Below are 12,500 nucleotides of genomic sequence, written 5' to 3'. Positions count from 1 at the left end.
TATGAGAACCGTGTATGTAAATGAGAAGAGAGAGAGAGAGATAGAGATAGAGAGAGAGAGAGAGAGAGAGAGAGAGAGAGAGAGAGAGAGAGAGAGAGAGAGAGAGAGAGAGAGAGAGAGAGAGAGAGAGAGAGGGGGGGGGGGTTAGGGAGAAAGATAGATGGATAGATAGATAGTTAAATGGATAGATAGTGAGAGAGAGTGGGGGAGGTAGATAGATAGATCGATAAATAGATAGATGGATAGATAGTGCGAGAGAGTGGGGGAGGTAGATAGATAGATCGATAGATAGATGGATAGATAGGGAGAGAGAGTGGGGGAGGTAGATAGATAGATCGATAGATAGATAGATGGATATATAGGGAGAGAGAGTGGGGGAGGTAGATAGATAGAGAGAGAGATAGAGAGAGAAAGAAAAAAATAAATAAAATAAAATTCATAGTTCTGCCATGACGTCACCTCATGACGTCACAAACCTGTATGGAGTTCGGTTATTGTGATCTTCCGGTCTAAATCTACAAGACTGGAAGACTGCCTCGCGACTGGGCTGTCTACATCTACCACTCACTCACCTCTTTGCATAGGAAACGAGAAATGCCAAAGAATTAAAAGAAAAAAAAACAAACAAAGACAATGACTAACCCTTTGTATAAGCGGGTTGCCTTAATCCGACCGTGTCTTAACATTTGAAAATCTACTTAAGCGTCATTTAAGAGAATTTTCAGTGGTATGCTTTCAAGATGACACGTTTGCTTGTTAGGCGGGAATAGCTGGGGGGGAGGGGGAGGGGGGAGGGATAGGCTTTTCGGCGTGTGAGATGGTAGATGATGCTAGCCAATGGTCGGTCGGTCATACAACAGCTGCTTATTACAACCGTTAGGCAGAGTATTGAGCTTGCTCTCTCTCTCTCTCTCTCTCTCTCTCTCTCTCTGTCTCTGTCTCTGTCTCTGTCTCTGTCTCTGTCTCCCTCTCTCTCTCTCTCTCTCTCTCTCTCTCTCTCTCTCTCTCTCTCTCTCTCTCTCTCTCTCTCTCTCTCTCTCTCTCTCTCTCTCTCTCTCTCTGTTTCTGTCTCTGTCTCTGTCTCCCTCTCTCTCTCTCTCTCTCTCTCTCTCTCTCTCTCTCTCTCTCTCTCTCTCTCTCTGTCTATCTATCTGTCTGTTTGTCTGTCTGTCTGTCTGTCTGTCTCTTCTCCCCCCTCCCCCCCTCTCTCTCTCCCCCTCCCCCCCTCTCTCTCTCTTTCTCTCTCTCCCCCCCTCTCTCTCTCTCTCTCTCCCACTCTCTCTCTTTCTCCCTCCTCCCCCCTCCTCTCTCTCTCTCTCTTTCTCTCTCTCTCTCACTCTCTCTCTCTCACACTCTCTCTCTTTCTCCCCCCCTCTCCCCACTCTCTCTTTCTCTCCCTCTCTCTCTCTCTCTCTCTCTCTCTCTCTCTCTCTCTCTCTCTCACTCTCTCACTCTCTCACTCTCTCACTCTCTCACTCTCTCACTCTCTCACTCTCTCACTCTCTCACTCTCTCTTTCTCCCCCCCTCCCCCCCCCTCTCTCTCTCTCCCTTTCTCCCTATCTCTCTCTCTGTGTCTCCCTCTCTCTAATTATCTCGCTTTACCAATTCACGGAAACTGAATGACGCGAGATAAGATATTAATATAGATAAATGAATAGATAAGCAGGCAGACAGACTGATGAGTAAATAGATAGATAGATAGATAGATAGATAGATAGATAGATAGATAGAAAGATAGATAGATAGATAGATAGATAGATAGATAGATAGATAAATAGATAGATAGATAGATAGATAGATAGATAGATAGATAGAGAGAGAGAGAGAGAGAGAGAGAGAGAGAGAGAGAGAGAGAGAGAGAGAGAGAGAGAGAGAGAGAGAGAGAGAGAGAGAGAGAGAGAGAGAGAGAGAGAGAGAGACAGAGAGACAGAGAGACAGAGATAGAGAGAGAGAGAGAAAGAGAGAGAGAGAGAGAGAGAGAGAGAGAGAGAGAGAGAGAGAGAGAGAGAGAGAGAGAGAGAGAGACAGAGATAGAGAGAGAGAGAGAGAGAGAGAGAGAGAGAGAGAGAGAGAGAGAGAGAGAGAGAGAGAGAGAGAGAGAGAGAGAGAGAGAGAGAGAGAGAGACAGAGAGACAGAGATAGAGAGAGAGAGAGAGGGGGAGGGAGAGATGATATCACAAGGATGACTCACTACCTTCGTATGAGTTGTGAGTCACGGGTACTGTGGAAATTTGTATGTGTAAGGGTGTGTCTGGACGGAGAGAGAGCGGGAGAAAGAGGGAGGGACGGAGGAGGGAAGGAGGGTAGGGAGGGAAGGAGGGTAGGGAGGGAAGGAGGGAAGGAGGGTAGGGAGGGAAGGAGGGTAGGGAGGGAAGGAGGGTAGGGAGGGAAGGAGGGTAGGGAGGGAAGGAGGGTAGGTAGGGAAGGGGGGAGGGAGGAGGGAAAAGAAAGAGGGGAAGAAAGGAGGGAAGGAGAGAAAGAAGAGAGGAAGGTAAGAAGGGAGGAGGGATAGAGAGGGGGAGGGATGAAGGGAGGAGGGAGGGGGAAAAGAAAGAGGGGAAGAAAGGAAGGAAGGAGAGAAAGAAGAGAGGAAGGTAAGGAGGGAGGAAGGATGAAGGGATGAAAGGAAGGAAGGGAGAGAGAGAGAGAAAGAGAGAGAGAGAGAGAGATAGATAGATAGATAGATAGATAGATAGATAGAGAGAGAGAGAGAGAGAAATTATGACACAGAAATAGTGACGGACAGATAGACAGAGCGAGATCGATAGATAGCGACAGACAAATAGTTGCAAAGTAATAAACAGACAGACAGATAGATAATAGAGACAGAAACAGACAAACACAGACAGTAAGAGAGACAAGAATCGACAATCAAAAGAGAATGATAAAAAATAAATGGTAATAAATGACCCCACCAACGAAAATAGAACACACACGATCATAAAACAGCCCTTGAATAATGCCAATATAGGTCCATTAGGTTAGCTCCCTCCCTCTTTCTCCCCCTCCCTTCCCCTTTCTTCTCCTACCTCTCTTTCCCCCTCTCCCCTTCCCTTCCCCTCTTTCTCCCCTCCCTCACCCTTTCCCTTCTTCCCCTCCCCTTCTTTCTCCCTCTCCCTTCCCCTTCTTTTCCCTTCTCCCTCTCCCTTCCCCTCCCCTCCCCTTCTTGCTCCCTCTCCCTTCCCCTCCCCTCCCCTTCTTGCTCCCTCTCCCTTCCCCTCCCCTCCCCTTCCTTCTCCCTCTCCTCCCCTTCCTTCTCCCTCTCCCCTCCCCTCCCGGTCCCCCTCCCCCTTTGCCACACCTTAAAATCGACCAAACCTGTTGTTTTAATATCCTTTTTTCTCTCCCTTATTACGATTTCTGGAGACTCCTATATCGGAATGGGGGTTAAGCGTCTGTTGAAGAATGTGTAGTTTATATTTGTATTTATTCTATTTTGTATTTAAGGAGATATTAAGTTATACAGTAGCGACTGACGGTTGTGAAATTCTTGTGTGTTGCGGGAACGGAGAACATTATTACTATTATTTTTTCTACAGTTAGTTAAGTCTGTGTTCAATATTCTCTCCGTGTATTATTCTCATATCTTTCGTTGATATGAAATGCCGTTGATTATACTCCTTGTTCCATGTTAAAAGCAGTTGGAATGTGTCTTGATCAACAATAGCATGCATGAATATTTCTTTCTCATTCTCTTTCTCTCCTTATCATACAGTTCTTATTCAGATTTTCGGATGAGGTGAATAAGCCCAAAATTCTAGCTTTAAACTCCCGAAAGTATCTGACATTAAGAAGCTCAATAAATAATCCGTTTCTAGAAGATTCCGTTTTTGAAAAAGGATCGCTAGTCGCATAACGGTCAATGTTCAGAGTTTCATTCGTCCTTTTCTCCCAAATGGAGCGAGTTTGATCGATATTCCGATTGTTATGATGCTCTGTGGAGGTGTTTCTTGAATATGTATAATAGGTAAGGGTTAATAGGCATTATTTGAAGGGAAGAGATCAGGAATTTAATGTTAATAGTTAAACATGCTTTCGCCATTATGCGATTATCCGGACTCCATCGACTGTCATTCACCGACAGATTATTATTTTTTTTTGGTTATTTTCTCCCGTCTTACGATACGTTAGATTCAATAGCATAGACTGGATGGAAGAAGAGATATATTAGAAGATTCTAGAACCATTGCCCATTCGTATATATCGTCATTAAGGGTTAAAAAGAGCGAAAATGTTGAAAAACGGAGTCGGCGAAAAATGAAGTTCATCGCCATCTTGGCCTTGTCGCCTCGCCGGCTCGTTCGCGCCACTTTTCCAACCAATCAGAGGGCGAGCCGCAAGGTGCCGACCAATCAGGAACGAGATCGTGCGATGACGTCACGCTCCCTATATATACTCCGGACCGGCGAAAGTTTGAACAGTAGGACTCACGAGGGCATCATACACGGCTCCTTGTGATCCATAGCTGCTGCTACATTTTATTCCCGTTTCTTAACCTAAAACCACATCCGCCAAAATGGTAAGTGCAGAAAATACGCCTGCGTTTTGGTTTTTCTGAAGTGATAAATCATAAGTGGGAAGATAATTAGGAAACCAAGAGAGAGAAACGCATTTTAGTGCAATATCCTCATCCGTATCTTATCGAGAAGGCGCGAGGGAAATGTGAAGTGACAGCAGCCCTTCCCCGTTCCATTAGCGCGGCGCCGGAGGACCGCAGGCCGGGAAATGAGCCGAGGAGCCGCCCGCGAGGCCCGAAAGCGCGTCTCGCGGGCGGCGCCGGGCGAACAAAGGCGGCCGCGCCCTCCACGTGCAAGCGGGCGGGACCTCCGTCGCTGCCGTGGCGGGAGGGACGGGGCTTAGGGACTGAGCTTGGGTTCTAATTATTTTTGTGGATTGTTCTTAATTTCTTGGGTGTCGAGTAAGATCAGTGATGTTTGCGGGGTTTAAGAGGGTTAGAAGCAAGCATGCGGGACGTGTCTTTGTTCTTGTAATTGGATAAGGGGATGTTGGACGGCGAGCGGCTGAGCGGCGGCCGGCGCGGTGACCCCCACGGGCGCCGAGGGGCCGCCGACGGGTGGCCAGCCCGGGAAGGGAGGGCTGGTATGTTCTTTTTTGGGGGGAAATGGCTTCCTTCTGGGAACGAGTGTATGGGTTAGTTTCACTGGGCCACTTAACCATTTTTTGTCTCCCTTGATGTCGCTTCCGCTGACCTCCGCTTCCTCCCGCAGCGTGAGTGCATCTCCGTGCACGTGGGCCAGGCCGGCACCCAGATGGGCAACGCCTGCTGGGAGCTGTACTGCCTGGAGCACGGCATCCAGCCCGACGGCCAGATGCCCTCCGACAAGACCATCGGCGGCGGCGACGACTCCTTCAACACCTTCTTCAGCGAGACCGGCTCCGGCAAGCACGTCCCCAGGGCCGTGTTCGTCGACCTGGAACCCACCGTCATTGGTGAGTAACCCCCCCCCCCCCCAGTGGGCGGGGCCTCGGGAGCAATGTTCTCGGGCCGCCCACGCACTGTCCGTTTATACTGTCTATATTGTTTATACTGTTGACATGCTTGCATTGGCGCTGACTTAGATTGCTAACCGGGCTGACCTCGCGTCCCCGCAGACGAGATCCGCACGGGCGTGTACCGCCAGCTGTTCCACCCCGAGCAGCTGATCACCGGCAAGGAGGACGCCGCCAACAACTACGCGCGCGGCCACTACACCATCGGCAAGGAGATCGTGGACCTGGTGCTGGACCGCATCCGCAAGCTGGCCGACAACTGCACGGGGCTGCAGGGCTTCCTGATCTTCCACTCGTTCGGCGGCGGCACGGGCTCCGGCTTCACCTCGCTGCTCATGGAGCGCCTGTCCGTCGACTACGGCAAGAAGAGCAAGCTGGAGTTCGCCATCTACCCCGCCCCGCAGGTCGCCACCGCCGTCGTCGAGCCCTACAACTCCATCCTCACGACGCACACCACGCTCGAGCACTCCGACTGCGCCTTCATGGTCGACAACGAGGCCATCTACGACATCTGCCGCCGCAACCTGGACATCGAGCGCCCCACCTACACCAACCTCAACCGCCTGATAGGCCAGATCGTGTCGTCCATCACGGCGTCGCTGCGCTTCGACGGCGCGCTCAACGTGGACCTGACGGAGTTCCAGACCAACCTGGTGCCGTACCCGCGCATCCACTTCCCTCTGGTCACCTACGCGCCCGTCATCTCGGCCGAGAAGGCCTACCATGAGCAGCTGTCCGTGTCGGAGATCACCAACGCCTGCTTCGAGCCCGCCAACCAGATGGTCAAGTGCGACCCGCGCCACGGCAAGTACATGGCCTGCTGCCTGCTGTACCGTGGCGACGTCGTGCCCAAGGACGTCAACGCCGCCATCGCCACCATCAAGACCAAGCGCTCCATCCAGTTCGTCGACTGGTGCCCCACGGGCTTCAAGGTGGGCATCAACTACCAGCCACCCACCGTGGTGCCCGGCGGCGACCTGGCCAAGGTGTCCCGCGCCGTCTGCATGCTGTCCAACACCACCGCCATCGCCGAGGCCTGGGCGCGCCTCGACCACAAGTTCGACCTCATGTACGCCAAGCGCGCCTTCGTGCACTGGTACGTGGGCGAGGGCATGGAGGAGGGCGAGTTCACCGAGGCCCGCGAAGACTTGGCCGCCCTCGAGAAGGACTACGAGGAGGTCGGAGTCGACTCCGCCGACGCTGAGGGCGAGGCCGAGGGCGACGAATACTAGACTCGACCAAACACATTCCATTCTTCACATTCTGTCCAAAATAAAAAACTACTTGTCCATTTAAATGTTTTGCTTATCCCAGAATTAAAAGGTTAATGGAGCAATGCGAGGAAGCTAAAGTAGAACACGTTTAAAGTCAACTGTTTGGCCAGTGCCTCGTAAGAGGCTGAATTGAGTAACAGTTCCCTCATCTGTTCTAAACTGCAAAATTCAAAAGTACCAAATTGCTGTTTATTATCAATTTGTACATGGAAAAACCACTTAGCTTTCAGTTATTTACAAGTGGCTTGTCGGCTCTAGTTCGTAGAAACTTATCTTGCACTATTGTTCAGTATCAGGCACCTTGATAATAAGAATGCATGTAAGCATCATAGTTATAAAGTTATCCAGCCAATCTACTGAAAGTTTGCACTCTTCAATAACTCCCGCAAGTTTTGAGGTATTGACCTTCCCATTGCCATGGTTAAAAAGCCAACGCTAAAACCTTGTAATAACTTGACCTAGAAATGATTGTTGAAATGACTTTAACCCCCCAGACTTGCTCGTTGTTGGGGGCTTGGGTAACCTCCCCTACCTTGGAGTCCGTCTCCTTTAATGTTATCCTTTTTCTCAATTTTCCCCTATCCCTTCCCTTGTCGAGTTCCTTAGGTGTGAGAAGTGTTGAATGAATGCAAGGCTCTGTCAGTCATGAACACTGGGAGCCATGGGCATAGTATTCCCTTGGTTGATTGTCCAACATTTACCCCGCATGGGGACCCTGATGGGTGAACCTTTTCTTTCCCAATTATTCCTAATTGCCATTTTCGATCATCCCTTCACTCTACCTGCCTCCTCCATACTTGTTCATCATGAAAGTTATACCTCCCTTACAAACCACTTTACCTTTCCCAACTCGTCACCTTTTCCCTAATTGTTGGTGATTTTAACTGTCGCCTCACTCGTTGGGGTGACTCCATTATAACTCCGAGGTTACCTTATCCTCCAAAATTCAAACCGTCCCACTCCCTTTGACATGCGCACCCAATCCTTTTCATGGTTAGATCTCTGCTCTTCTTCCCTTTATCTAGACTTCCATTGGTCAGTTCTAGATCACCTTAATTATAGTAATCGCTTTCCTATTCTCCTTTTCCTGGTTCCTATGTCCCACTCCCTAACCCCCGTTGCCGGTGGTTTGACAGTACTGACTGGCATCTCTCTCTCATTACCCTTGACTTTCCTCCATCCTTCTCTTCCACATCAGACATGCTTCTATAGTTCACAGCCATTATCCTAAATGGAGCCTATACAACCATTCCCCGAACTTCCCTACCTTACACTTCCAAATGTGTTCCGTGTTGGAACTCATTGTACCAAAGTGCTTCGATTGAAGCGTGCAGCTTGGAGCACCTATCGTTACAAGAAAGCAACCCCCAGTCAGTTAACAGCCCTCATATCATTAGAAAATGTATCATTCATCTCTTATACTGAAGTTCATTTGTTTAAAGTCAAACAAGATTAACATCAAACTAGAATCATTTCAATTTGAACTTCATTTGAGGGTGAACAGGTATAGTTCTTGTTCCTTTTATCATATAATTGAAAAAAAAGTTCTATAAAGCTTCTTCAGCAACTGTATTTGAATGTATGCATGTCCAAAAGTTTTGTCAGACCACTGCATATATTTGATATATTGTTAGAATAAACTTTCATTTATAACATGATCCTCAATATGTTTATGTTTATGCACTCTAATTATTACGGTCCAATAAATGAATAATCAATGCTAAAGATAAAGTTTAAACTAACAAAATGCTGATAAACATTTGTTTGTAAACACCTTTGGATGGGCATACCCACATTTAATAAGTTGCGCTTTATCAACTATTCTAAACTGTCAACATGAAAATATTCATGAAAAAATTAATTCAAAAGAGGATAAAAAAGGGAAGTCACTCCTTACAGAGACTTTATTAAACACATTACAATCCTAAAATCTATAAATCCCCATCCATAGTGTAATTAATTCCCTGTCTCTGAAGCCTCAACATCTTACGATGCTGCTTCAGTTTCTGCCTCAAAGCCAACTGGTTCTTCTTTCTTCCTAGCTTGGCCTTCTTAAAGGTCTCATCTCTCCTCTTGATGTTCTTCTGGAATCGTTCCTCTGATCTCAGTTCTATCCTCGGTCCTCTCTTGAACGTTGGAATTTTGCCCTCCATCAGGGGATGATGCTTGCCGAATGACTTCTCATTCAGAGCTGCAAAGGAGAGGTCTTAGTTAATGGCAGTCAGTAACACAGACCTCAAAATCGTATATATAACAAAGGCGACCAGACAGACATGCACATAACAAAAAGCAATATAACACATACTCTTCACGCCTCCTGCCTTCCTTCCCTCCCTCGTGTTGGCTGCCTCGGCTTCTTCCTCTTCATCAACTTCCTTGTGTTGCCTGCCTGTCTTCAGCCACCTCTTGTAGCGGTTTGTCTTGTATGTTGCACTTATACTCTGACCTGACTCTGTCTTGATCCTCTTTTCATTCTGAAATTACACATAATATAAATTTAAGTGGATATAATTACATTTTTTTTTAATAAGCCTGTTTTGCTTTTGATTGCTAACTACATAAAGAAGATAAACCAACATTACTGAAAGACCTAACACTTTAAAGTCTTGACTTACATATCCCAAACTAGGTCAGGCTGTCTAAAAGTGAACAAAATACTTCTTGGATCAGGAAGTCATTATGTTCTATGTAATGTGCTGGAAAGAAAGGAGAAAGGAGAGCCAGGAGAAAGAAGAAGTGTGTAATTCAGTATGTGCAAACAAGAGAAAAAGAGAGAGAGAGAGAGAGAGAGAGAGAGAGAGAGAGAGAGAGAGAGAGAGAGAGAGAGAGAGTGTGTGTGTGTGTGTGTGTGTGTGTGTGTGTGTGTGTGTGTGTGTGTGTGTGTGTGTGTGCGCAAATGTGTGTGTGTGCGAATGTGTGTGTGTGCGAATGTGTGTGTGCGAATGTGTGTGTGTGCGAATGTGTGTGTGTGCGAATGTGTGTGTGTGCGAATGTGTGTGTGTGCGAATGTGTGTGTGTGCGAATGTGTGTGTGTGCGAATGTGTGTGTGTGCGAATGTGTGTGTGTGCGAATGTGTGTGTGTGCGAATGTGTGTGTGTGCGAATGTGTGTGCGAATGTGTGTGTGTGCGAATGTGTGTGTGCGAATGTGTGTGTGCGAATGTGTGTGTGCGAATGTGTGTGTGTGCGAATGTGTGTGTGCGAATGTGTGTGTGCGAATGTGTGTGTGTACGAATGCATGTGCGCACGCACGCACGCACGCACATATATATATATAGGGGAGGGGGGCTTAAAACAGAAATGAAAATGTTAAATGTACTACACAAACTCACTTGCACGCCGACAAACTTTTTCTTCTTACGATCCCATCTCATGTGTGATTTGTTCTGTCTCTCTGTCTCTTCATCATCAAACGTAAGATCCATTGCTGCCTCTGCTGTGTCTTTGTGGAAACTACTGCCTACTCCAGCACTGCAAGAGAAATTTCTATTACTTACAAAATAACACTGACATATTTGGTTTCCTTACAAACACTAAGAATAAAATCAGAGGATATGCTGATTATTTAGCAATATGATAAAAAGTACTTAACAAGAATATCATTACTAGGCAATATATCCTCTGTTCGAAGTTTATAGATCATTAACAGGTTATGATAATCTATTTTGGGGTATAATGTTAGCGTTATAATCATATAATCCCTGTTTTGAAGTAGAAATAGTACAGCACCACAGCCTACATACCCATCTAAATTTTCAAGTTCTCCTCGTGTGTAAGGAATGTAGAACTGTTTATCTCTGAAGTCTTCTTTCTCCTTTTCAACAAAGTTGTACTGACTCTCAAACCTGGCTTTCATGTTCTTATACTTGTTAGCATTCCTGACATTGGCAAAGGTGTCCTCAACCTCCTCAGCTGTGCTCTGCTCCAACTTCTGCACTCTCTCTAAACTCTGTAGTTATATAAGGATTTTAATAAACAAGCAAATACACAAAAAAATATCTACCAATAGATCCTCTTGGTGCATTTGTTAACTTCTTTTTAATATTCACATTATAGGAATAAGTGGAAGTATATCAAACTAGCCTACAATAATCACTGGAAAAAGCTGTATAATAAAGACAGGAATGAATCAGCACATACATGCTGCTAGACAAGAGTAAATAAAAACAATGCATGAGACAGACAGTAGTTCAAATCATATGACTGCCTTAGTTCATCTGATGTCAAATGGCAAGGAGCAGCAAGTGTTGGAAAGGTCACCAAGCCAAGCACTGGAATTTAATCCCATATTTTACATTCAAAGCCTTCAACCTGGTACCAATGGGTGAAGTTGTGAGAAACAGCTTTTCAGTCTGAAAGTCTGAAAGCATTTCTTACAATTATATTATGATTGCCCAGTCTCCTTACAAGGTACCAGACTCAACACCTGATCCACTAGCTATCCATCAGCCTACCTCCTTTGCGCTTGCTTCCTTCTCCTCCTTTGCTTCTCTCTTCTCCTGTAGGGTCTTCTGGAAGGCCTTGATACGGGCTTCATCGTGATCCCTCTTCTCCTGCATGTTGGACAGTACCTTCGACTTGAACTCCGACTTGTTTTTGCTCATCTCAAAGACAGTCTGGAAAACACGCAGCATAATCAGGAACGTACAAAATCTGCATTGCATTGCTTTAATAGTCTTTCCTCTCTATATCTATTACATATAGGCCTAAGATCACTCTTAACCTAAAATGGACACACTGTCTTGTGGTCTGAAGCAGATGTGGCCAATCAACTCACTAAACTCTCTCACTCATTCACAAGAAGAAGAAGAAAGTAGGAAGAAGAAGAAGAGAGGAAGAATAAGAAGAAAGAAAGAATAAGAAGAAAGAAAGAAGAGAGGAAGAATAAGAAGAAAGAAAGAAGAGAGGAAGAATAAGACGAAAGAAAGAAGAGAGGAAGAATAAGAAGAAAGAAAGAAGAGAGGAAGAATAAGAAGAAAGAAAGAAGAGAGGAAGAATAAGAAGAAAGAAAGAAGAGAGGAAGAATAAGAAGAAAGAAAGAAGAGAGGAAGAATAAGAAGAAAGAAAGAAGAGAGGAAGAATAAGAAGAAAGAAAGAAGAGAGGAAGAATAAGAAGAAAGAAAGAAGAGAGGAAGAATAAGAAGAAAGAAAGAAGAGAGGAAGAATAAGAAGAAAGAAAGAAGAGAGGAAGAATAAGAAGAAAGAAAGAAGAGAGGAAGAATAAGAAGAAGAACGAAGAGAGGAAGAATAAGAAGAAAGAAAGAAGAGAGGAAGAATAAGAAAGAAAGAAGAGAGGAAGAAGAAGAGATGAAAAAGAAGAAGAAGAAGAGATGAAAAAGAAGAAGAAGAAGAGATGAAAAAGAAGAAGAAGAAGAAGAGAGGAAGAAGAAGAAGAAGAAGAAGAAGAGAGGAAGAAGAAGAAGAAGAGAGGAAGAAGAAGAAGAAGAGAGGAAGAAGAAGAAGAAGAAGAAGAAGAAGAAGAAGAAGAAGAGATGAAAAAGAAGAAGAAGAAGAGATGAAAAAGAAGAAGAAGAAGAAGAGAGGAAGAAGAAGAAGAAGAAGAAGAAGAAGAAGAGAGGAAGAAGAAGAGAGGAAGAAGAAGAAGGAGAAGAAGAAGAGAGGAAGAAGAAGAAGAAAAAGAAGAAGAAAGGAAGAAGAGAGGAAGAAATGAAGAAGAAGAAGAAGAAGAAAGAGAGAAGAATGAAGAAGAAGAAGA

At 45.6% G+C, this 12,500-nt stretch overlaps 2 protein-coding genes across 2 annotated transcripts in view; one reads left to right on the top strand and one right to left on the bottom strand.

Moving 5' to 3' along the window:
- Positions 1 to 4,382: 4,382 nt before the first annotated feature.
- On the top strand, positions 4,383 to 6,803 carry LOC125041668 (tubulin alpha-3 chain). Its single transcript, XM_047636836.1, has 3 exons — positions 4,383 to 4,520; positions 5,230 to 5,452; positions 5,615 to 6,803. The coding sequence occupies exons 1-3, from the start codon at positions 4,518 to 4,520 to the stop codon at positions 6,742 to 6,744; spliced, it is 1,356 nt and encodes a 451-aa protein (XP_047492792.1). The 5' UTR covers positions 4,383 to 4,517; the 3' UTR covers positions 6,745 to 6,803.
- Positions 6,804 to 8,675: 1,872 nt separating this feature from the next.
- Positions 8,676 to 12,500, bottom strand: part of LOC125041667 (ATP-dependent RNA helicase DDX54-like) — an 18,069-nt gene continuing 14,244 nt past the window's right edge. The window contains 5 exon segments of the mRNA XM_047636834.1: positions 8,676 to 8,977; positions 9,092 to 9,260; positions 10,117 to 10,255; positions 10,528 to 10,733; positions 11,239 to 11,400. Of these exon segments, the coding sequence (XP_047492790.1) occupies positions 8,718 to 8,977; positions 9,092 to 9,260; positions 10,117 to 10,255; positions 10,528 to 10,733; positions 11,239 to 11,400 (936 nt within the window). The 3' untranslated portion in view covers positions 8,676 to 8,717.

Source organism: Penaeus chinensis, chromosome 31, assembly GCF_019202785.1.
Source record: "Penaeus chinensis breed Huanghai No. 1 chromosome 31, ASM1920278v2, whole genome shotgun sequence".
NCBI lineage: Eukaryota > Metazoa > Arthropoda > Malacostraca > Decapoda > Penaeidae > Penaeus > Penaeus chinensis.
Note: the sequence above shows the minus strand (reverse complement) of the source record. Positions and strands in the feature narration are given on the sequence as shown.

Bases quoted from the DNA above. Each gene is read 5' to 3' on its own strand.
- LOC125041668 (XM_047636836.1), top strand. The intron at 5,453-5,614 runs GTGAGTAACCCC...GCGTCCCCGCAG, and splicing joins CCTGGAACCCACCGTCATTG to ACGAGATCCGCACGGGCGTG.